The 23,968-nt window shown below is 64.4% G+C and overlaps 2 protein-coding genes across 2 annotated transcripts; both read left to right on the top strand.

The window, feature by feature from the left end:
- Nucleotides 1–2,154: 2,154 nt before the first annotated feature.
- ARHGDIA (Rho GDP dissociation inhibitor alpha) lies at nt 2,155–6,107 on the top strand. Its single transcript, XM_032322195.1, has 6 exons — nt 2,155–2,266; nt 3,708–3,924; nt 4,050–4,133; nt 4,374–4,450; nt 4,534–4,597; nt 4,743–6,107. The coding sequence occupies exons 2-6, from the start codon at nt 3,735–3,737 to the stop codon at nt 4,940–4,942; spliced, it is 615 nt and encodes a 204-aa protein (XP_032178086.1). The 5' UTR covers nt 2,155–2,266; nt 3,708–3,734; the 3' UTR covers nt 4,943–6,107.
- A 5,394-nt stretch (nt 6,108–11,501) lies between these two features.
- Nucleotides 11,502–21,113, top strand: P4HB (prolyl 4-hydroxylase subunit beta). The gene is made up of 11 exons (XM_032322150.1): nt 11,502–11,726; nt 12,616–12,822; nt 14,121–14,254; nt 14,386–14,523; nt 18,198–18,302; nt 18,483–18,608; nt 18,686–18,886; nt 19,062–19,182; nt 19,295–19,476; nt 19,546–19,632; nt 20,173–21,113. The coding sequence occupies exons 1-11, from the start codon at nt 11,576–11,578 to the stop codon at nt 20,248–20,250; spliced, it is 1,530 nt and encodes a 509-aa protein (XP_032178041.1). The 5' UTR covers nt 11,502–11,575; the 3' UTR covers nt 20,251–21,113.
- Nucleotides 21,114–23,968: the final 2,855 nt, after the last annotated feature.

Raw genomic sequence — 23,968 nt, 5'->3', positions numbered from 1 at the left:
CTCCTTCAGGCGCAACCCGATGGGGCCCCAGCGTGGACCTGATCTGACGGCAGCGGCAGGAGAGCCCCAGCGGAGCTCACCCAGCCCACAGAATAGCGGAGAGAGCTGTAAATCACAGCTCCGAGCCCCTCCACTTCGGATGGTTCCTTACACAGTGGTAGATACGTGAACAGGGCAGATACTGGGGCTGTGGCTGTTGCTTCTCCCCAGAAAGGATTCCCTTCCTTCGAAATAAATACGTGTTGAAATATTCACGGTGGAAATAACCTCTGAGGTTTGCTTCCAACCAGTAGCCGGCACGGGGGAACAAGTGGAGGCTAACTGTGGAGGCTAGACGGCAGGTGCCCTGGGCTCGTCCTGCCCTTCTCTCTCCTCTGGTGCATGCGGGGGACCACCTCCAAGGCAGGCCCAACGGCCTTGCCTGCTGGTACTCCCAGCCCTGTGGGCCCCTCCCAGGCTATACTAGGGCAGGTCTGTGAGGCCGGAAGAGTGCAGAAGCGACCTTCCTCCTGAGACGGATGTTATTAGAGACGCTGCTTGCTGCTCCGCTGGCTATTATTCCGCGTCCCCCTGTCTCTCCAAGGCCTCCTGGGAGAAGCCAGTGGCCTTGCTGCAAGCAGCCCTCTGGAGGGGCCGGGAGTGGCGGGTGGCAAGGCAGTAAACCCTCTGGCTCACAAGGACGGAGCATCCTGCTCACCGCATTGGCAAGGGCTTGGAATTCCCCCAGATGTTAGGATCCGCTCTGGCCCACTGCTTGCAGCAGCCTCAGGAGACCGGAGCCGGACCACTAGCCACGCCGCTCCCGGGCCCCCAGGAACAGCCGAGGAACTCTTGCTTTAAGCTGCTAAATGCCCCCACGTGTTTTTACACAGTAACAGATTCCTAACAAAGTGTATGTCTGAAATTACCTACAATAGGAATTTTTTGCTTTTTGCTTTGTTTCTTAAAAGCTCTTGGTGGTGGTGGGACTCCTGGGTGACTTCACGCCATCAAGGGGCTGCCGTCCACTCAGGTCATGACCCCCGCATCCTGGTCAGGCTCCCTGCTCAGCCCGAGCCTTCTTCCTCTCCCTCTGCTGTCCCCCCGCCCCCCCTCGGCCGCCTGTGCTCTCTCTCTCTAATGAACAAACAAAATCTTAAAAAGTAAATAAAAATAAAAAATAAATAAAAGCACTTGGGTCATCTGAAAGCGGAGTTTTCCTCTACCTACAGCTGGGCAATGCAGGACAGTGGGCTGTGGGCTCTGGACTTCGACGACAGGAAGCCTGGCAAGCCACCCACCGAACCGCCGTCCTTGCAAGGCTCCGCACACAAAGCTGACCGCGCGACCCCTAAGTTACACAGAATCCTCAATATTTAAACGTGTTCAAAAGATAGCCGGGTTCCTATTTTGCATTCAGATTGTGGTAGAAAATGCCCCCATCCACATGAGGGGCCGGGCGGGGGCCGGGGATGGCGGAGGCCGAGGGCAGCGTCGCAGGTGGGCAGGCGCCCCAGGCCCTGCCAGGTCCCGGGAGCCGGGGCCTGCGGGGACCCGCCGGGGTCGCGGGAGCCGGGGGCGTGCGGGGACCCGCCGGGGTCGCGGGAGCCGGGGGCGTGCGGGGACCCGCCGGGGTCGCGGGAGCCGGGGGCGTGCGGGGACCCGCCGGGGTCGCGGGAGCCGGGGGCGTGCGGGGACTACACAGCGTCTCCGGGTCTGCGCGCGGCACCCGTCGGACCCCAGCCGACAGCCGCTGCCGACAGCCCGGCGCTCCTCTCGCGTGCGCGAGCAACAGCGGACGGAGAGGCCGGGCCACCCGCGCGGGGACAGGCTCCCCTCCAGCGGCGCCGGGGCGGCCCTGGGGTCCCAGTCGGACGACACAGGCCGCCGGTCCCGCGCTTCACAGACCCGCGCTGGGGCACCTCGGGGACGGGTCACGATGTACGGGAAGGGGGGGGCGCACGCGAGGCCGTGAAACTGCCCCGTGCCCCGGGCTGGCGGCCGAGCCCCGAGGACGCCCGGGACCAACAAAAATCACCGGCAGCAAAGCGCGCCAAGCCCTAACCCGGCCCGGACCTCGCGGGACGCGCCCACGAGGCCGGCGCCACAAGATGGTGGCGGCGCGCTCCCGGCAGCCCGCGCGCGCGCATGCGCCCCACGGCGGCCGCCCGGCGCGAGCGGAAGTCGCGTGACCCCGGAAGTGGCCGGCCGGGAGCGCGCGGGCGGGGCCGCGACGTTCGTCATTCCGTGCGGGAGGGAGCGCGAGAGCGGCGCGGTCGAGCCTCCGGTGAGCGGCGGCGGCGGCGGCGGCGGCGGGCAGGGGGCGGCGGGGGCGAGGCGGGGCGGGGCCCGGGCGGGGGCGCCGCGGAGCTGGGGGCGCCGCGCCTTTGTTCGCGCCGCCCGCCGGGGCTCGGGGGGCCTCCTCGGGGGCCGCCGCCCGCGCCCCGCCGCGCCCCCGCCCGCGCCGCTGCGCGCCGGCCGGGTCCAGGCCTGGCGCCCCCTCCCCGGGGACGCGGGCGCGGCGGCCGGCCCGAGCGGCGAGGCCCCCCGAGCCCCGCAGCCCGCGCGCCCGCCCAGATTGCGGAGCCCTGCGGAAGGAAGTGGGGGCCGCGGCCGGCGCGCTCGCGGAGCCCGTCGCCTGCGGCCACACTTGGGTGGCGTCAGGGCGTGAGCCTTCGGGAGGAATTCCAGAGGAAGCGGCCCGGCGGCCGGGACCGGCGGGCGCGCCCCACCCCACCTGTGGCGGCCGGCCGGCTCGGGGCTCCGGCGGCCCTTTGTGCGGTCCGGCGCCGGGCGGCTCCAGGCTGCCGGCGCGGTCCCGGGGGACAGGCTCGGCGGTCCTTCCGGGGCCGGCCGAGGGCCAGCGTGGACTGCGCTCTGGCCCACTTCCCGTGCGGCGCGAGGGTCGGAGAGGGCCTCGCCGGTTCCTCAGCCGTTCTGGCGGGCGCGGGGGGGATCCTTAGTCCTGGGGAGCCCGGGGCTGCCCCCTGCGCTGCTGCTGTGCGCTCCACAGCGCTGCCCCAAGCTCTTCTGAGCCAGGATCCCGGAAGGGGCGCCGAGACCTTGCAGCCCTGCAGCCCTTCCCACGTTGCAGGTCACACGGCCTCACAGTTGGGGAGAAGGCTGGCAGGTGGTTGGGGTTCCTCGTGCCCGCCTGGGACCCGCCTGTGGCTCTCGCCGGCCGGTCATCTGAGCTCCAGGAGAACCCTGCACTTGCAGGACAGGGCCCCACTTCCTTGTTAGGACAAAACCCGAGGAGTGTGTGGTCAGGGAGACCCAGGAGGAGGTTTCCTTAGGAAGAGGGTCTGGGCAGCTTCGCAAGAAGGGCAGGATTTGGGCAGGATTGAAGAGGTGGCCCCGCCCTGCCAGTGTGGCGGGGCGGCTGTCGCTGTGCCCAGCTGTGGGAGAGGTGTGCCCCGTCTTCCTAGGGAGCACGCTGGAGGGCCTCCGTAGTTCTGGATGCTCTACCCAGGCTTCCGGGGGTCCGCACGGTGGGCAGGGCACAGAGTGTGGCCTTCTCTGGGCTTCAGGAGTCTGTGTTCGGGACTTTTGCTCTGTGTGCGGTTGCTTTCCTCCAAAAGGCTGCCTGCCTGGGGCCCAAGCACGGGCCGGTTACTCGCCGAGGGCCCGTCCATCCGGCAGAGGCGTGCTGGGGGTCGACCTGCTGAGAGGCCAGACAGGCAGACACTGCGTGCCTTCAGGCTGCCACAACCCTGTCGGTCCCACAGGTGTCGCAGACCCAGCTAGAGGTGAGCATGGCCGAGCAGGAGCCCACCGCGGAGCAGCTGGCACAGATCGCCGCGGAGAACGAGGAGGACGAGCACTCGGTCAACTACAAGCCCCCCGCCCAGAAGAGCATCCAGGAGATCCAGGAGCTGGACAAGGATGACGAGAGTCTGCGCAAGTACAAGGAGGCCCTGTTGGGCCGCGTGACTGTGTCTGCTGGTAAGTGGGCTGAGGCAGCACCAAGAGGGACACCTGTCACTGTGGGTTCCTGCCGCCAGCCGCTCCTCCCCCCGCCAACGGCAAGTTAGGGCTGGGGTAGAGCTCTAACCTGCTCTCATCCGCAGACCCCAACGTCCCCAATGTTGTTGTGACCCGCCTGACCCTGGTGTGCAGCACGGCCCCGGGGCCCCTGGAGCTGGACCTGACAGGTGAGTGGCCTGAGGTTAGGGTTAGCCTGCTGGTTCCGCTCGAAGTACTTTCTCAGCACGCACGTGCCCTCTTGTGGGGGGCGTGGGAAGCGCGGCCGGGAAGTCTGCGGCCCTGGCTTTGGAGGGGCTGGGGGTCCTGGATGGGGCCGCCTGGGGCTGTGTGGCTCAGGGTGGGCACCGAGGGAGTGTTGTGCCCCTTCCTGCAGCTGAGCCTTCTAGACAATCTTTTCTTGGGCACAGGCGATCTGGAGGGCTTCAGGAGGCAGTCCTTTGTGCTGAAGGAGGGCGTGGAATACCGGATAAAAATCTCTTTCCGAGTAAGGCAGGGGCTGTGGGAGGTGCTGGGGGGCCGTGGGCCTGGAAAGCCTCGCCGAGCTTGGCCTGGCTTCTCTCCCTGCAGGTGAACCGGGAGATCGTGTCTGGCATGAAGTACATCCAACACACGTATAGGAAGGGCGTCAAGAGTGAGTGGGGGGGTGGCGCCCTGCCCCCACGATGGGGGTGCTGCCCGGGGGCCCTGGGATCAGGATGGGGAGAGAGAAGGCGGTGTGTGCCTTCGGCCCTGCGTGGGGTCGGCAGCCTTGGTGACCGCCCATTTCCTGCACGCAGTCGACAAGACCGACTACATGGTGGGGAGCTACGGACCCCGGGCGGAGGAGTACGAGTTTCTGACCCCCACGGAGGAGGCGCCCAAGGGTATGCTGGCCCGAGGGAGCTACAACATCAAGTCCCGGTTCACAGACGACGACAAGACGGACCACCTGTCCTGGGAGTGGAACCTTACCATCAAAAAGGACTGGAAGGACTGAGCCCTGACCCGAAGGCGGGCAGGCCTCCGGACAGACGGACGGACCTGTCTGACGTGCCCCACCCCCATCAGCCCCCCTCTGCATCCTGACCCCTTACCAAAGTGCTGACAGGTCTGCCCCCCCCCCCCAGCCGACCCTGCCCCTCCCTCCCGGCCCCAGCCTCCTCGGTGGTCTCGCCTTGCTGCTTCTGCCTGTGCTGGGGAGGGGGGAGGGAGCCTCCAGGCCAGGCCTCCACCTCCCCTTCCGTACCCCTTTGGGTTCCTCCACTCGTCCTAATTGACCTGAGGCACTGGCTCTTCCAAGGGAATTTCCTGGACGCCCAGGTCCTTGCAGGCCTTTGCAGTTGCCCTGAATCCTGTTCTTTCTCTTCTTCCGGGGTGGGGGTGGGGTGGGGTGCATGACTCGAGGCCTCTTGGGGGCCAGCCACCCTCCTGCTTTCACCTGTCCCCGGTCAGTTCATCCATCGCTGTCAGTAACTGTCTAACCATGATGCCTTAACATGTGGAACGTGTGCTGTGGGGGCCGTCACTAACCTCTAACCCCCCCATGTCTGCATGAGCATGTGGTCTCCCCCGGTCCCTGCCCCACCCGCAGTCCCCGTGGCCCGGGGAGGGGTGTGGGGTGTGCTGCTGCTGCTCCCCTGCCCGCTAGGGCCTAGCCAGCCCCCTCCCCCGGCCGGGGCTGTGGGGACGGCTCCAGGGGCTGGGGGGAAGCCAAATTGCCAAAACTGAAGTTGCCTCCATTCCCATCTGGGAGGCCAGGTGTCCTCACGCCTCTGCCTTCTTTGTCCTTGTGGGCAGTGCTGGAGCCCACGGCCCCAGCAGACCGCCCTCGGTGGACAAAGCCAGCGGCCGAGCCTTACTCGTCCCACCTGGGCCTGCCGGCCTGGAGTCGTGTGCCTGGCCTGTCAGTATTTATTGCCTCCATATGTGCCGTCCTCTGGGCCCCCTGGCCTGCCACCTCTGCCCCCAGGCTCGGTGCCACCATCCCCGGCAGGCCCTCCCCGGACCCAGCCAGGACAACTGTGGGACCAAGCGCGCACAGTCGGAGCCCTCCCCTGTGCCTCCCCTCCCCTTGCCTCCCCTGTTGGGCCTGGGCCTAGGATGTTCAGGAGCCTGACCCTGCTTCTCCTTTTCTGACCGGGAAATAAACTCCCCCAAAGCAGCCAGGGTGTCTGCTGCTTGTCTCGGGGGGTGGGGGGCAGCCATGGTGCCTGCGGCTGTTGAATGATTTGAAGCTTTTCTTTTAAGATCCGGCCAGTGCTTCCCTGGGCGCAGGCCTCGAATCTCCCCAATTGCCCAAGTCACACGGTTCTTGGCTTGGGGGCAGGGGGTGCAGGAGGTCTTTCTGGGGCCTGGAGCACAGGCTTCGTGAGGAAATGTCCCAACCCTGAAAAAGGGGAACCTTGCCAGAGACAGTCCCTGTACCCAGCAGCAGGGGCAGGAGGCTGGACTGGAAGTCAGTGTCCTGGAGGGCCCTCCAGGACCCTGGCTCCAGGGGTGGAATGGGTGAAGTGGGGTAGACAGGAGGAGACTGGGGGGCCCTCACTGTTAGAGGTGCAGAAGAGCCGCAAGAGGGGGCGCCTGGGGGGCTCAGTGGGTTAAGCCTCTGCCTTCGGCTCAGGTCATGGTCTCGGGGTCCTGGGACTGAGCCCCACATCGGGCTCTGCTCAGCGGGGAGCCTGCTTCCCCTCTCTCTCTGCCTGCCTCTATGCCTACTTGTGATCTGTCAGTCAAACAAACAAATAAAATCTTTAAAAAACACAAGGGGGCTCCTGGAGGACTGCACAGCCTCTACCGGACCTTGGGGGGGGGCGGAGCAGAAGGGGGACACTGCTTCCTTTCGTCACACCGTGGGAGGGCGCAGAGCAACTCTGATGTTCCCTCCCCAGCCCGAGGACGGGAAAAGCGCAGACTGGAAACCACCTCCTGTGGCCTGGTGCCTGTTGGGAAACCTGCCCTTTCCGTGCTCTGGGCGGGCTAGAAAGGGGTTTTGTGCCACACTTCATGGTGACAGGAAGCTGCTCTCGGAGAGGCTCGGCTGGCCACACCTTCCAGGCTCTGCCCTCCTGCCAGTGCTTTCCAGCAGGGGGTGCCAGCCGGCAGCTTTTCCCTGGGTGGGGCTGCGGTGGACATCTCCCACGGGGCTGTCGGTGGCCCCGGCCCCGCTCACCAGGTCCCCCTGGTGGATGACAAGATGAAGTGGCCCTTCCCACCCAGACACAGGTTAGAGAGGAGCCTGGCCCCGTCAGGTGGCACAAAAAGCCAGTAGGGTTAGACCATCCTGGGCCCAGGGTCTGGGTACCTTTCCCACTGAACAAGGATGCAGCGACCTCTGAAACGCACCCTGGCCCCCAGAGGTATACCCGGGCAGGGTCTCGAGCTCAGCCAGCCCATCACAGTCCGGGGCTGGCCACCGCTGTACCTCTCCCAGCACGTTTCCTACAAGGTCGATGGAAAATCTAAAGCCAGGGTTTAAACCGTGCGTCGACAGTTCAGCGGGTCAGGGCCTTCTGAGGCTCCCTCAGGCCATGGATTTTCCCAGCTTTAGTCACACACGTGGACTCGGACCCTAAGTGCCGAGTTGTACCGGCACCTTGCCAAGGGCCAGGACTTTGCTCCGGCCCCTCCCCGGGTGAAGGGTCACATCGGGCAGCACCTGCAAGACTTGCAGGACGTGTCTCGTCAGTCCCAAGTCTAACCTGGTCCTCCTGGTTTCACCCTGAACCTGTCTGTACAGTCTGGGGGCCTCTTCCATTGTGTCCCCTGTCCATGTCCCCCAGGAGCCCCCAAGCTACCCCCTCGTCATCTATTCCCAGATGGGCCCTTCTTCCACTGACTCTTCCACTTACTCTGTGTGGACACAGAGTAAGGATCTCTAACGTGACTGATTCATCACCAATGACCGTGATTTACGATAATCTTCACGCCCTGCTCCATCCCACTCTGGAATCAGGACCCCCTCCCACTACCCCACCCCCAGGGCCGCGGATCCCCACGGTGCCCCAGCATGCACGTGTGCAGGGTCGCATGGTCCTGCCTGGCAGTGGGACCCTACAGTCAGGAGCTGTCCTTCAGTAGCCTAGCGAGCACTTCCTGGGTGTCCGTGAGCCTGCTGTCGACTCCCTCAACACCTTCTACCCTAGCACAGATTGGAAAGGAGTTTTATTCTGAGAACTCTGTTAAAAAAACAAAAACAAAACAAACAACTCAGGGAGCCTGGGTGGCTCAGCGGGTTAAAGCCTCTGCCTTTGGCTCATGTCATGATCCCAAGGTCCTGGGAAGCCTGCTTCCTCCTCTCTCTCTCTCTGCCTGCCTCGCTGCCTACTTGTGATCTGTCAAATAAATAAATTCTTAAAAACAAATTAACAAACAAGACTTTATCTTTTTGAAAGACAGAGAATGAGCACAAGCAGAGGGAGAAACAGACTCTCCACCGAGCAGGGAGCCTGATGCCAGACTCCACCCCAGGACCCTGGGATCTTGACCTGAGCTGAAGGCACATGCTTCACCGACTGAGCCACCCAGGCAACCCAAGAACTTTTTTTTTTTTTTAAGATCTTATTTTTTAATTGACAGAGAGCTGCAGAAGAGGGAGAAGCAGACTCCCTGATGCGAGACTTGGTCCCAGGACCAAGAGCAGAAGGCAGATGCTTAATGGACTGAGCCATTCAGGAACCCCTGAGAACTCTATTTTTCAAAACATCGTATCACCCAGTAATTCGCATGAGGTGTAATGGGCACCTTCTCAGAGAATGAGAGACGCCTGGAGGGTGTCGTGCGGCCGTGGCACTGGTCCTGAGAGGCTGGGCCGCAGCCACAGGGCAGGTGGGCCCTGACCTCCAAGGGCACGTTCCAGCTCGGGACCCAGGGTACATGGTGAACACAGCCCCACAGCCTCTCTCTGGAGCTTTTGGGTGGTACGTGAGTGGGTCTCTCGAGGGAGGTGGATGCCAGCCCTCCCCTCAAAGCCGAGGTTTGCAAAGGTGTTCAGTGAAGCAGCCTGTGTTCTGGGACCAGCCCCACTGAAACGGGGGACCTCAGACCTTCCCCAAACCAGGCTTCCTTCCAGCTTTCTGACAACCCCACTTTGCCGCTCCTGCACAGGTCAGTACAGGAGACCAGTGCAAGCTGGGCAGGCGTCTTGAGAAGGCACAGCCAAGATACCCAAACACCAAGGCCCGTTAGGCCAGAGCCTCGTTTACGCCCTGGTTTTCATAGCTGTGGCCACTGGCTGCACCGTCTTCACCTGCGTCAAGGCCCGTGGACTGCACGCAGCACAGAGAGGGACAGACCCGGAGAGTGAGGCTCATTCGCAGCCACAGTGGGATCGGGTCTGCTTTGTGTCCCCCACCCCGCCCCCGCTTTTCCTTTTAAAGACTTAATTTACTTACAGAGAGAGACAGCGAGAGGGAACACAAGCAGGGGGAGTGGGAAGAGGGGAAGCAGGCTTCCCGCTGAAAAGGGAGCCCGACGCAGGGCTCAATCCCAGGACCCCAGGGATCATGACCTGAAGGCAGATGCTTAACCAACCAAGCCACCCAGGTGCCCCTCAACAGTTTAGATTATAATCACAAATTCAATATATTTGAGTCACTGAAAGTCTCTATTAGATGAATTCTGCTAAGCGTGTCCTGCAGAGTGGTCCGTGCCCAGTGTGGCACATGGACACAACGGAAAGCTGTTTTGTTCTGGTCAATAGACCATTCTTCAAAAAAATTTATTTATTTGACAGATCACAAGGAGGCAGAGAGGGAGGAAGGGAAGCAGACTCCCCGCTGAGCAGGGAGCCCGGCGCGGGGCTCGGTCACTCGCTCACTCGCTCACTCGCTCAAAGGCAGATGCTCAAGGACTGAGCCACCCAGGCGCCCCTTGTTCTCGCCCTGACCCCGAGGTTCCTGTGTCTTGTCAAGGCCGCCAGCTCTGGAGTGACGCTGCTCCGAACCATCACAAGCATCAGCGCCAGGGGACCGTCCCCTTGTTCGCTGTGCTCGTCAGCAAGTCCCCGTAGGCATCTACACGCGGGTCAGACCGGGATACAATGACCTCCTCCACCAGGCCCAAGGCCCGGGCTGTGAGGTTCGCGTAGTGGCAGGGACAGACGCCGGGACGCAGGCAGCAGCCGTGAGGCGAAGCGCCACGCACTCCCCAGAGAGCAGAGGGACTTGGCCCGCAACTACCGGTCACTCGTCCGCCGGACCGTCAGGCCAGGGCCGCACGGACGCTGCGGCGGGCACGTTCACGGCCTTTCCGTGCGGACAGACATCCCAGCGGAGACAAGCCCTGCCTGGGGCCGGGCCGCGGCGCGGACACGGAGACCCCGGAACGGCTCCTCCGGCGCGGGGAGCCCTGCACGGGAGGCGGGGAGGCGCCTCCCAAGCCCCCGCCCGGCCGCGCTCCGGGGACGCGACGTCACACGGCCGACGCCGCTGCCCGCCGAGCCGGAGGCTGGCGACGCGTCTGCGGCTGCGGCGGGGCCGCTCCGACGGGGAAGCGAGCGCGGAGGGCCGTGCGCGGAGGGCCGTGCGGGGAGGGCCGTGCGGGGAGGGCGCGGGGAGCAGAGCGGCGGGGGAGGGGGGCACGCGGGGCGGCCGCGACCTCCGCCCGCGGCCCCGGGATTTCCGCCCTGCAGAAGCCGCCGCCGCCGGGCACAAGCGGGACGCGCCCACGGGACCCCCGCGCTCGGTCCGCGCGTCCCGGCTCGGCCGGCAGGACCCCGCGTCGCCGCCCGAAGCCTTCCCCGGCCGGGCTGCCCCGACGCCACGGGGCCGCGTCCCCGGCTCCGGACCCGCGGGCGGACGGCCCGGCCTCCCCCGCTTCCTCGCCCGCTTTCCGGCCCAGCACGTCCGGGCTCGGCTTCCCCCGCGCCTCCTCGGCGCCCCGACCCGCCGCCGCCTCCGCCGGGCCCGCCCCGGCCCGCCCCGGCCCGCCCCGGCCCGCCCCGGCCCGCCCCGGCCCGCCGAGCCCCACGTGCCGCCGTCCGCGTCCTCAGCCCGGGTCCCTGACAGGCACCGCCCGAACTTCACGCACACCGGAAGTTGCGTTAGCCCGGCTTCCGGCTTGCGGAGCTGGGGTGGTAGCTGAGAGGTGTCAGTTACGGACTGGCCGTCCAATCAAAATGCAACACGAGGGGTTTCACAGACGCAGGCGCAGCCCCGCCCCTCAACCGAGAACTCCGCCCCACTGCCACGTTCGACGAGGGAACGCGCGGGGGTGCGCTCATCTCCCAGCCAATCAGGAGCCACAGAGCCCGGGTCCCCACAAGCCGCAGCCATTCCAGACCCACGGAGGGTGTAGGAGAAAGCCACCAATCACAAGTCGAGGAAGAGAAAGTTCTCCACCGGAAGCCAATGGGAAGCCCGGGAAGAGTGCGAGCGCGAGCTCCCCGACCAATCCCGGGAGAGAGGGAGGGCGGCCTCCACGGCGATTCCGAATCCGGGGTCGGGGGCCAGTGCGGGTAGCCAGCCCGAGGGCTTCGAAGGCGGGCCCCGACTCCCACCAGCCAATCGGGCGCGGGCGCGGGCGGGCGCGCGCTCGGCGGCGTTCGGGCTTATAGGGGCGGGGCGGCCGGCGCGCGCTCTCGTGGCCTCGCTGTCCCGGCGGCGCCAACCGAAGCGCCGCGCCCGCTGCCGACATGCTGCGCCGCGCTCTGCTCTGCCTGGCCCTGGCCGCGCTGACGCGCGCGGGCGCCGCCGCCCCGGAGGAGGAGGACCACGTCCTGGTGCTCAACAAGGGCAACTTCGAGGAGGCGCTGGCGGCCCACAAGTACCTGCTGGTGGAGTTCTGTGAGTGCCGCCGCCCGGGCCGGGCCTGGCGCCGCGGGGCGGGTCGGGGGCCGGGGCCGGGGCCGGGGCCGGGGCCGGGGCCGGCGGGCACGCGGCGCTCCGCGGCGCCCGCCCCCACCCCCGGCCGCGCGGGCCGCCGCCCCTCGGCAGCCCGCGGCGCTGCTGTCAGCCCTGGGGCCGCCCCTCCTGCCCGAGCCGGACCGCGCGGGGGGCGGCAGGTCCACGGCCCGCTCGTGCCTTTGTGCCTGCTGTCCGCGTGGCAGGTCGCTCCGTGGGCCCGGGACAGCGGGGACCCCTGTGAGCCGCCGCAGGTACCAAGGGGCGCTCGGAGGGCAGCCCCCCGCCTGCCCCGGGCCGGCCCCAGAGCGCGCGCCCCGCGGGCACGGCCTTGCCGCGTGCTGTCCCCCCGCACCCAGCCCCCGTGTGTGCGCAAGTGTTGACGCGGCCGGCCGGAGTCTCGAGCCCGCGGGGCTGCCGGCCTCAGCGGAGAGGCAGCTCTGCACCGCGGTGCCCGAGCCTCTGCTAAGCGCGGCGTCCGCGCCGCTGCGCACAGGTGCGGCCGGCACTGGCGACCAGCTCTTAGCCCCCCTGCTTCCCCGGGGCAGTGCCAGGGACGTGGCTGCCCGTGCTGCCCGCGGTGGTGGGAGGGTCCCCGTGGCTAGAGTCCGACCGGTGCTGAGCCGGCAGGAGCAGCGGGGGCTGGTGCGGTTCGTCCCTCTGGCCTCTGTCCCAATACCGCTTCCGAGCCCCGAGCTATCCGCCCAGCCGTGAGTGTTCCCGGGGTTATCTGGGTGAGCAGATAAGATGGTCATGGAAGGAAGGACGGAGGAGAGGGGGGACGCGGGGGACTTGGGCAGTGCCCCTCTCTAGCACCCCGCTTCTTTTTCAGATGCCCCTTGGTGCGGCCACTGCAAGGCTCTGGCCCCCGAGTACGCCAAAGCCGCTGGGAAGCTGAAGGCAGAAGGTTCGGAGATCAGGCTGGCCAAGGTGGATGCCACGGAAGAGTCTGATCTGGCCCAGCAGTATGGCGTCCGCGGCTACCCTACGATCAAGTTCTTCAAGAACGGAGACACAGCTGCTCCCAGGGAGTACACAGGTGTGACTGCCGCGCTGCCCCCGAACGCGGAGCGGGGCTGAGGGGCGGGGAGGGGGCTGATCTCCATCCAGTTCCGCCTCTCAGGCCCTTGTGAGGAGTGTCCGGCCATCCCTGCAGCGTCTCTCTGGTGGAGAGGGACAGCCTTCGGGGCTGGCGAGCTGCGGGCTGAGGCGCGTCCCGAGACCGACCCGGGAGGAGAGGAAGGGACCACACCCGGGAGCGAGGGTAGTGACCGCCAACGCGGGTGTCCGGCCGCCGAGCCGAGTGCCGCCGGGACAGGCCGGCATCAGGCACCTGTCACCGCCGAGCTCTGCGGCGCGAGCCCTTGTGGCTGCCTCGGGCTGGGCCCCTGTGGCCTGGTAGGTACTGATGAGAGGAGAGACTTTTGTCTCTAGAACCGGTTCTGTGGCTCTGCTGTCGGAAAGCTCTGCAGGAGCCTCGTTAATCCTGACGCCGGCGACTCTGGGCTCCTTCCTGTGCTGCTGTTTTATGGTTCCGGTGTTCGCTTTTGGAACAGGAAGCGTGCAGTTGTACGATCCCATCGCTGACGCGTAGCTTTGGCGAATGAGACAGCCACTCCTAATCCACCTGTAACTGGTGACTCAGCCTTGAGCCGCCCCTTGGCAGAGCCCTTTCTCGGTGCGAGCTCCCCCAGCCCTTCTCAGGTCGGACCAGGCAGCCCAGCTGCGGGGGGGAGCGATTGGCCTCGGGCTCAGAAGGAGCAGGCTTCTAGCTGTCCATCTTGTTGGCTCTGGGTGGCACGCAGGTGCACCATCGCTCTGCCCTGCTGGTCCAGCAGGCACATGTGGTCGGCCACCCCGCGGACAGCGACACCGGAGTGGCCCGGATGCCCAAGGCCAGCCGGAGCTCTGCCTGTTGTCACAGGGAAAGCTGGTGTTCAGCAGACTTCCCAGGCAGCCCTCTTACTTTTTCCTTTTTTTAAAGTTGCGCCACATCTTTAATTAAGATGACGCGTACAGTGAGGCCAGGGCAGAAGCGTGCGTGTGCGCATGCTCAGTGATTTCCCGCGTCAGGGAGATTCTGAAAATGCAGAGGGACCAGGGAAGGAGAAGCAATTGTAACTATCGCCAGAGGCAGCCACTGCCTTTCCCTGCGACCCGGTCGCAGCTTCTCATGCGCACAGAGAGTCTTGTTGGCGATAGGACTCGCACGGGTGTGAGGACGAGGCGGCTGTCCCTCTGTCCCGCGGCAGGGTTAGGCTGCTCTGGCTCTGGCAGAGCGCTCAGAGGGGCAGGGCGGGCCTGGCTCTCAGCGGAACCGCGTGTGTTTGGGCGCAGCTGGCCGGGAGGCCGAGGACATCGTGAATTGGCTGAAGAAGCGCACAGGCCCGGCCGCCACCACTCTGCCTGATGCGGCGGCCGCAGAGGCCTTGCTGGAGTCCAGCGAGGTGACCGTCATCGGCTTCTTCAAGGTAGAGGCTTGGGAGCTTCCTCTCGGAGCCTTCATCCCCCTAGCATGGGAGAAGGGTTCCCCGGGGACGAGGCCCGGCAGGGACCCACGGTGCCAGGGACTGTGGTCACCTCTACAGCTTCTCCTGTGTAGGACGTGGAGTCGGACTTTGCCAAGCAGTTCCTGCTGGCAGCAGAGGCTGTCGACGACATACCTTTTGGGATCACATCCAACAGTGACGTGTTCTCTAGATACCAGCTGGCAGGGGACGGGGTCGTGCTCTTTAAGAAGGTGAGTGGCCCTCCCTCGGCCCCACCCCGGGCGCTGAGACACCGTGGCGGGGGGGGGGGGGGGGCTGCTGTCCTTATCGCCCTGGGGCTGGTGGACCTTGGCCGGGCGGTGCTGCCCTGCCCTGGCCCCCGACTTACCGAGGGTGCAGTTGTGCAATGTTGTGCAACGTCCGGCCAGAGGAGCCGATTGGACGCGGCCTTCAGACTTTGCGCCGTGGGGTTGCTGTGGCTCGCGTGGCGGCTGCTGGGCCATGCTAACGGGAGCACGGCCGCTCTGCAGGGTTGACTCTTCTAAAAGACTGGGAAGAACAGCAGAGGTCGCGCCGTGACTGGTTCCAAGCACAGGATCGTAATCCTGCAGACAGCGCCGTGCGACCGGCGCTCCTGCTTCCGTGACCGTCCTGCTCACTGGAAACAGAGACTCTGAGTGTTGGCTCTTGGGCAGGTGTTCCCACCGCCGGCCCAGTCCGGCCCCCGTGGTGTGGCGAGCACGGGTCCTGGGCCACGTGCCCTTCAGTTGCTTGCACCATTGCTAGGACAAGGCCTGGTTCCCATGTGCAGCGTGACTGTGGGGTCACAGGGTCTTTCGATTTTTGTTTTAGCCACTACACAGCCAGGTGGGCTGGCTGAACCCCCATGATGTCCGAGTACGCTCTCCTGCCTTGGCCCGTGGTGTGTCTGTGCGGTTCTGATGGCGCAGGCCCTGGAGAGTGGGGACGGGGCAGGAGGCATGTCCTCGGGGCTGGAGATCGGGTCTCTGAGTCCTGGTTTGTCCCTGTGGGAAGTGGGCAGGTTCAGAGCTCCAGTAAAGCAGTACAATGTGTGGTCCAAAGGGGTGCCAGGCTCCAGGCTGGGGCCTCCGTGTATGCGCCTCCTTGCGTGTGGGGCTGCTGGGCCAAGTGACTAAAGACAGGCCACGGTCAGTTCTGCGTAGTAACTGCTGCATCTGGCACTACGCCAGGCACTGGCAGGGGTCCTAGGTGTCTCCCAGGCAGAGGACCAGGGACACGCCGGCTTGGGGTGGCTTTCTTCTGCTGTTTCTGTGGTCCGCCTTGCCTCGGAGAGACCTCCAGACACTGTCTTCGCTCTCAAAGGGAGCGGCTTTGCTAGATGAGCCACTAGTCCTCGCACGGGTGCCCGGGAGATCCCAGTTACACGTGTGACGAGGGAGCCCCTGGGGCGTTGGAGGGGTGGGCCTCGGGGTGACGGGGAGCCCTGGGTCCCGAGGTTGAGGCTGACGGAGGAGGGAGTTTCTCTGATGCCACCGAGGCCAGTACGCTGTCCTGCGTCCGCACAGTGCCCCCCACCAGCCTGAAGGCCCAGAGCGCCGGCTTACTCGTTGGAGAGGAAAGGAAGGGAGGGTGACGCAAGGGCAGAGGGAGGAGCAGGTCCCGCGCTGAGCAGGGAGCCTGAGGCAGGACTCGATCCCAGGGCCCGGGACCATGACCCGAGCTGGAGGCAGACCCCCAACCATCTGAGCCCCCCAGGCGCCCCCAGAGCACCAGTTTCCATACAGGGCCTGTGGGTGCTCACGTGTCCGTGAGGGTCTGCGGAGGCTTCATGTGCAGGAGCTCAGTGGGTGAACCGACCACCGTGTGCTTCCTGTGGTCCTTGCTCGCAGGGCACAGCCGGCCCCCTTGGGTCTGATGCCGGTTGGGGGCAGCCTTGAGCAGAAGCCCGGTAGAGCCCTGGGACTTGGTGCTGCGCGGGTCAGCAGGAGTCACAGCCGCCGTCCCGTGGGCCGTGCCACGGACGAGAGGAGGGAGGCTCAGGTCCAGCTCCTGAGCTGGTACCGGGCAGCCGCCCGTCTCCTGCGGGCTGATCAGCCCGGTTCCTCAAAGTGCTGGGTCTTCCTGTCTGCCCAGGGCCGTTGAGGGGTTGGGGGCACGCTGAGCTGGGTGCCTTCCCAGCAGGACGGGGCAGGTGGGCTCCCAGGAGCAGCCGGCAGCCACTCCCTGGAAGGATGGGGGCTTGGGGCATGGGTCACTGCCTGTTGGACCTTTGGTTTGAGAGCTGCTTACACTGTGTCTTTGTCACGGGGTTTGCTTTTTCTTTTGTATTCTTTGAAGCCGGAGGCCTAGGAGTAGCTGTGGGGCTAGGCTTCTCTTCCACTGCCTACAGCGTCGAGCCTTTTGGGGACGTTAGCTGCTGGGGCCCGATGCAGCTGGCCTCTGCTCTTGTCCCTAGCTGGGTGAGAGCTCATTGTTTTTCACTAGCGTAGACCGTGAGCATTGAGGGATGCGGTACCGTTACTGAAAAGATCATGTCTCGAGACAGGTGCGTGGGGCAGCTCTGCTCTCCAGGCCCCACTCCCAGCTGGGGGCGGAGACGGTTCTGGGGAAGTGGCGGGCGCCGTGGCCCATGTGCCACGGCCCGTGTGCCGCTCGGAGGGGCTCAGGAACTTGCTGGGGGCGCAGGCCTGGTGGGGCTCAGCCTCCTGGCTCCTCGCCGCCTTTCCCTCTTCTCCATCCTAGGCTTTGGGGGAGAGCAAGCAGGCTTCAGTTTCGCCCGGGAGAGGGGCTCCCAGTGCCCAGCCCTTGGTCCGGTCCACCTGAGCAGCCCCGTCATGGTCAGGATGGAGCTCCGGCTCGAGCGGAATGTTGGCGGGAGGGGGGAGTGGCCACCTGCTCTTGCAGAAGTTCCTCTGGGGAAGGGAAGGGTGGTAGTTTCGGTCCCTGCGTCTGATGTGACAGTTCAGGGGAAGGACAGAAGGCTCACCTGGGCAGGCTCGGGCAGCCGGTCAGCCCTTCTGTGCACCCCATCCAGAGCCGCAGCTGCGGCTGGGCTCCCGTTGGGCCTCTCTGGGGAACAGCTCGGCCTCCCACCTTCGGGCCCCGGGACTCTTCAGACTCTTCATGTTGCTGGGGATCCCAGAGAGCTGGAGTGGCTGCATATTACACTTACTGGTTTTTATTGGGTCAGAAATTAGAACTGAGAAATTTTTTTTTTTCCCTAAAGATGTTACTTATTTGAGAGAGAGGCAGAGGGAGAAGCAGGCTCCCCGCTGAGCAGGGAGCCCAGGCGGGACTGGATGCCAGGACCCTGAGACCGTGACCCGAGCCGAAGGCAGAGGCTTCACCCACTGAGCCATTCAGGGGCGCCCGCTGGTGTAGTCGGAAGAGCGGGTGACACTTAACCTCAGGGTTGAGAGTTCCAGGCCCAGGTTGGGCGAGGAAGCAACTTAAAGCTCGTCCATCTAAAACAACAAGTTATTTGTAATAACTTGTGAAAGTTGGTTTTTCTGCGCTGACTGCAGCTGGGTGGTGAGAGTGTTGGGTTTTTGGCATTCACTGGCGTCTGCCTGGTGGAGGCAGCCTCGGCTGACCTCTGTCTGTCTGGACGTCCCTCATCTCTGCTTCTGTCCAAGGGCACAGCAGGGCACAGCAGGCCCAGGAGAGGGCGCGTTTGGAGGCCAAGCAGGAAAGTGCAGCCGCTGTGAAAGGCCCCGCGCCCTCCCTTTGGTGTCGCTGTTGCCTGGTGCTGGAGAGAGGCCGCCCTCTGCAGCTTGTCTCGGCTTTGTTTGGTGCAGAGGCATGTGGCTTCTGCTCTCTGTTGCTCTTGAAGCCGGACTGGAAGGGGGCTGCCAGACCGCCAAGCCCGGGCTGCCCGTGGGGGGCGCTGCGGGAGGCTCTGGGAGCACCGGGTGCCTCACAGGGTCCCTCTCTGCATCCACAGTTCGACGAAGGCCGCAACAACTTTGAGGGGGACGTCACCAAAGAGAAACTGCTAGACTTCATCAAGCACAACCAGCTGCCGCTGGTCATCGAGTTCACGGAGCAGGTGTGGCTCTTCTGTGGGTCCTGTGCCCTGAGGATGGGGTGGCGTGGGGGGGTCACGAGGTCCCGGCCCCAGGGACCCCTTGATAGGCAGTGTTGCCTCGGTGGCATCGCAGCCGCAGAGGGAATCTCGTTAGCGGCTCAGTTCATGGCCCAGACCCAGTGCCCTCTGCTTATGACACAGACGGCCCCAAAGATCTTCGGAGGCGAAATCAAGACCCACATCCTGCTGTTCCTGCCCAAGAGTGTGCCCGACTACGACAGCAAGCTGAGCAACTTCAAGACGGCCGCTGAGCGCTTCAAGGGGAAGGTGAGCCCTCCCACGCCTGCCGCGGTCGGAGGGCGGGAGCCGCTGTGGCCCCACCTGACCGCGCTGCTTCCGCCCAGATCCTGTTCATCTTCATCGACAGCGACCACGCCGACAACCAGCGCATCCTCGAGTTCTTCGGCCTCAAGAAGGAGGAGTGCCCCGCCGTGCGCCTCATCACCCTGGAGGAGGAGATGACCAAGTACAAGCCGGAGTCCGACGAGCTGACGGCGGCGAAGATCGAGGAGTTCTGCCATCGCTTCCTGGAGGGCAAGATCAAGGTGGGGGAGCCGCGTCCTGGCACGGCGCTGGCCTGTGCCGGCCTCTGGGCCCTCGGGGCTCCCCTGCTTAGAGAGCGCGGAGCAGCCCCGACCTCCGGGCACGGTCCTCTCCTGCGGCTCCGAGGGCCGGTGTGGGGGCTATGGGCGTCCGTGACCCTGTTCCCCTGCCCTCCAGCCCCACCTCATGAGCCAGGAGCTGCCCGAAGACTGGGACAAGCAGCCTGTCAAGGTGCTGGTTGGGAAGAACTTTGAAGAAGTGGCCTTCGATGAGAAAAAGAACGTCTTTGTGGAATTCTGTAAGTGAAGTCCCTCCAGCGCCCCCGGGCCTGTCCGCCCCGCGAGGACGTGCGCGCTGGGGGCAGGCAGCGGCGGCTCTGGGCCCAGCGCCTCGGCACGGCTCTCTTTCAGACGCCCCATGGTGTGGCCACTGCAAACAGCTGGCCCCCATTTGGGATAAGCTGGGGGAGACGTACAAGGACCACGAAAACATTGTCATCGCCAAGATGGACTCCACGGCCAACGAGGTGGAGGCCGTGAAAGTGCACAGCTTCCCCACGCTGAAGTTCTTCCCCGCCGGCGCGGACAGGACGGTGCGTGGCCAGCCCGGGGGCGGGGGGTGGGGGGGCTGCCCAGCTCCCTGACCCTACCCCCCTCCACAGGTCATTGATTACAACGGGGAGCGGACACTAGACGGTTTTAAGAAGTTCTTGGAGAGTGGTGGCCAGGACGGGGCTGGGGACGATGACGTGAGTGGGGGTCAGTGGGCGCCACTGGTGGGGCATGCGTGTGTCCCTAGGCTGGGCAGAGCCGCTCTCCCTGCAGAGCGCTCCGGCCGGCGGCCGTCAGGGGGTCTTGGAGTGCGGTATTTGCTGGAGGCACCTTAGACTCGTCCCATAAGGCCCCCTGCCAGCCGGGACTCGGGCTGTTCCCCGGCCGGGTGGCTGAGGTGTCCTGCCGGACAGCAGCTTCAGCCTTGGGCGGCTGGGGCAAAGCAGAGGGTCTGCTAGGTGGAGGGGGGGCAGGAGGGGCAGCAGGCCTGCCAAGGGAGCACACCGTGAAGCTGGCATAGGGCTGTCCCTGGCCCCACAGACCCTGAAGGCTGGGGCCCTGGGCAACCCTCCCTGTCTGTCTTGTTGGCGGGAGGCCCCCTGGCGTCCGCGCGTAGAGACCAGAGTTGTTCGCTTCGGTCTGCGTGGCCAGCTGGGCTGCAGGGCCCGGGTGCCGGGGCCGGGCCTGCCCCGGTCCTGTCCCAGCGGGTTTCCTCGTGCCTCCCGCCCCCACCCCAGGACCTGGAAGACCTGGAAGAAGCGGAGGAGCCTGACCTGGAGGAGGACGACCAGAGAGCCGTGCGGGACGAGCTGTGAGGCGCAGCGCGCACACCTGGCCCCCCAGACGCGACCCCCACCCCCGGGCAGCGCCGCCCACAGGCGCGGCCTCCGGAAGCCCGAGGACCCTCACGGCAAGGAGGGGACACCGACCGGAAATGCAGGGAATTTTTCTGAAGCAACACTTTATCCTGACACGTGTAAATTTAGACCCGTCTCTTACTTGTGCTTTTCAGTTTTTGGAAAGGGATTTCTCTCCGGGCCAGCTCACTGTGGTGGGCTGTTTGTTTTTTTGTTTTTTTGTTTTTTTTTTTTTTAATTGTGATGTACTTTTTCGTACATGGTTCTGTCCAAAGTGCTTGTTAAAATGTCTCTGAATCTCATGCAGGTGAAGTCTCCTTCCTGTTAGGGTTTATAGTATCACTTTTAGAAATTCCATTTGTGGGATTTTGAGACATTTTTGGACGTCAGGGTGTCCCACTGTGGCCGGGCCTCCCTGGAGACTCCTGTCCCCTGTGTGGGAGGGGCCGGGCCAGGCCGGCCGGGTCCCTCTCCCCTCCTGCTGGTAACGTGTGACGGAGCGTGGGTCTCGTGTTGTTGGCTTAGATGGCGACTCTAGGTCTCCGTCACAGGGGCCTGTACGACTGGAGGGGGTGGTGGATGCTGGCTGAGCCCAGGGCAGACCCGGGTGGCCCCCCTTCCTCCCCGAGCCAGGCTCCCTGGTGCTCTGTGACTTCCAGCACCGCCTGAGGCCTGCGGCAGGCACAACCAGAACCCTCCATTTCCAGGCTGGGCGACGGCCAAGGGTGCTTGAGCCGAACCACGTGCGGGCCGTTCTGCAGCCGTTTCTACCACGATATTGGAATTGAATACATTGGCCAAATAAAGTTGAAATTTTACTACCTCTTGTCTCTGCTTCACAAGCTCTCCATGTGGCGGGGAGTGGGCTGGGGTTAGGCCTCTCCCCATCGGGGCAGCTTTCTCAGAGCGTGGGGCGTCCATGGAAGCCACAGGCGTGTCCCAGGTGGTCAGTCGCCAAGCATGCACGGCCACAGGTGCTACAGCTGGATGGGGGTGGGGGTCTGGTGCTGTCCTGGGGCATCTCGCTGCCTTGGGACACAAGTGGCCACTTGTGGAGCCTGCGCCCAGCCAGTGCCAAGGCTTCCTGCCGCCGGGGGTCTGACGAGCCAGCAGCGTGCGCTTGGGCACAGGTGACCCAGTGGCACTGCTGTGCTCACCACTGAGACACAATGGTCAGGGTCGTGTGTTCAAATAGCAAATCACCCAGGTTTTAAAGATTTGACCCAAAGAACCTCAGCTCGCTTGGAGTTCATGCTGAGAGAACTGGTTTTCCTGGATGGCGGGCCCAGCTGCGGTGTGGGGCCGACGGCGTGTGGGAGCCCGACAGCGACTCCTTGGGACCCCGGGAAGTGTGGGGGCGCCTGTGGGTACCTCGAGAGCAGGAGAGGGGCTCCACAACAGCTGGCAGGACTCTGACGGTCGCCCCGCCGCCCCCACCCCAGGCTTCGCATCTTGGTCTCAGCATGTCTACAGCAGCAGGTGGGACCGAAGGGCTGCCGGCCGATGTTCTGGGAGGGAATGCACATGAACGCTCGGTCCAGCTTGGGTCAAGGACAGCATGAAGCACAGTTCCCGAGAAGCCCTGCAGCACACAGGCGTTGTTCCGTCCCTGGCCCCCCAGCTCTGATGCCCGCGTGCCAATGGGGGCTTCGCCGGTGCAGACGCACCCATAAAATGTGCTGCCATTGGGCTCCTCGGTGTTCTCTGCTCACTCCCGTGTGCCTGCCGGGTCATCCCTGCAGCTGGCAGCCCGGCCTCCAGGCCCGCACAGACCCCAGCCCAGGTGAGGAGGGCAGTACCCAGCCAGCGGGCTGGGAGGACCCAGCGTTAGCACCCTGGGCAGCACCAGTCAGGCCCTCAGCCACTCCTCCCCTCGGCAGCCCCGGTCATCGGGTGGCCTGCGCTGGCGCTGGCTTCTAGCTCTTCCACTCCAGGGTTTACGTGTGTTGCGCCTTGGTCCTAGGAGGGGAGGGCGGTAGCCCTGCCCGCAAAATGTGAGCTACTCCCCCAAGGGGACGCATGGCCTCCCGTGAAGGAAGCCAGCACAGAGCGAGGCCATCGGGAGTCAGAACTGCGCGCTGCGGGAGGCTGTGCTCCCGGCCCCAGCGGCGGGTGTGGGTGACCCTACGACCCAGCTGTGCCAAGCTGTGTCCTGTGCACAGAGAGCCGGGCCGTCATGTGCTCCCGGGAGGGGAGTGAGTCACCCATACCTTTCCCCTTTCGCAGAGGCAGCTGATGGGCACATTCCAGGGCCCCAGGGTTGGCTGGGAGGCTGCGCGGTAGAGTCCAAGACCTGGCAGGGCTGCCGGGTTAGCAGGGTGCTCAGCTCCGGCTTAGCAGCCTGGGACATCCCAAATCTCTCTCTCCCCTCCCCCCTTTTCTTCTGCTCTCTGCAGGTGCTTAGAGGCTGCTGTCCAGCCGCGCACCAGCCCCTTGAGGTCCTCCAGCCACAAAGCCCGCCGGCGGGAGAGGACCCGGCAATAGGCCTGCACCTGTTCTCCTAACAGGCCCTCCGGCTCCCGCTTTTCCTTGGACTTTTCAGAGTAAGCTTCTTGGATTGATTAAATGTCTTAGTTGGCTGTAAGGCTCTAGAAGGCAAAAGCCTAGCATTGTACAAACCAGGTCACTTTATAAGTGCCCATGGGTGGCAGAGGCCAAGCTGGATCAATCCGGTTCGGCTCCACCATGGCTGCGGGACAGGGAGGCTCTGCAAACAGCCGTGGGTCAGAGGCTCACCCCTGGCTTCTGACCAAAGGTTTCCAAAAGGGGATGCCTCAGGTCACGCCTGTGGTTTAGAGGACAGTCCCGTGTCCTCGCTAGAATAAAAAACACATTAAATACCTTTCGGGGGGGTCTGTTGTGACTGGCAGGAGGGGCTTTGGGCACCTGCCTCTTCTCTGATCCAAATGGAAATGCCAAAGCCACAAACAGCCAAGCTCTCAGCCCACCTCAGTCTGATGGGCCAGGGGCTGCATCACTGGGATCGCCAACAGGCTGGCATGGACCAGCCTGTCTCTAGCCCAAAGCTGGGTCACTGTTGGGAAGGGCTGTGCCCTTGGCAGCTGTATCCGGGGTTCTGGGAGGGCAAACACAACTTTCCACGACACCAGAATAGGCAATCTTCACATCAAAGGAAAGTTCTTTCTCCTGGAAACCAGCCAGAAGCTATACTGACCCCTCCCAAGTGACCAGTAGTTAAGATCAGCTGGCACCAGCCTATGAGCCTGCAGTGCAGGGCCACTGGGCACCAGCCCTGTATCGGGTCCCGCCAGCCGCAGGCGGGGGCTCTGGAAAGGGCTGGGGAAACTTGTCAGGGCGGGCAGTCTGTCCGAGGCACTGCCCTGCTTCTCCACAGCATTTGGCCCAAGGCTTTGCACCTAGAGGGTGTTAAACACATTTGTTGATTTGGTTTTGTTGGATCCAAACCAGCATGGTGACACAAGGCTGCTGGTAAGCAGGCTGCCTGCTCCACCCTTGTGCCCAGCGCCCGTCCATCTGGGCTCTGTCCTCATTCAGGATTTGGGTGACCACCCAGGGGCATCGCACACCCACATTACAGGCTGCACCGCATCCCTCCGATCTTCCGATGTGGCCGTGCTAACCCCAGAGTCCCAGACTGTGATCTTATTTGGAAATACAGAGGTCACAGATGTGATCAGTCAAGATGAAGTCATGC

This window comes from Mustela erminea, chromosome 18 (genome assembly GCF_009829155.1).
Source record: "Mustela erminea isolate mMusErm1 chromosome 18, mMusErm1.Pri, whole genome shotgun sequence".
In the NCBI taxonomy this organism is placed as follows: Eukaryota; Metazoa; Chordata; class Mammalia; order Carnivora; family Mustelidae; genus Mustela; species Mustela erminea.
Note: the sequence above shows the minus strand (reverse complement) of the source record. Positions and strands in the feature narration are given on the sequence as shown.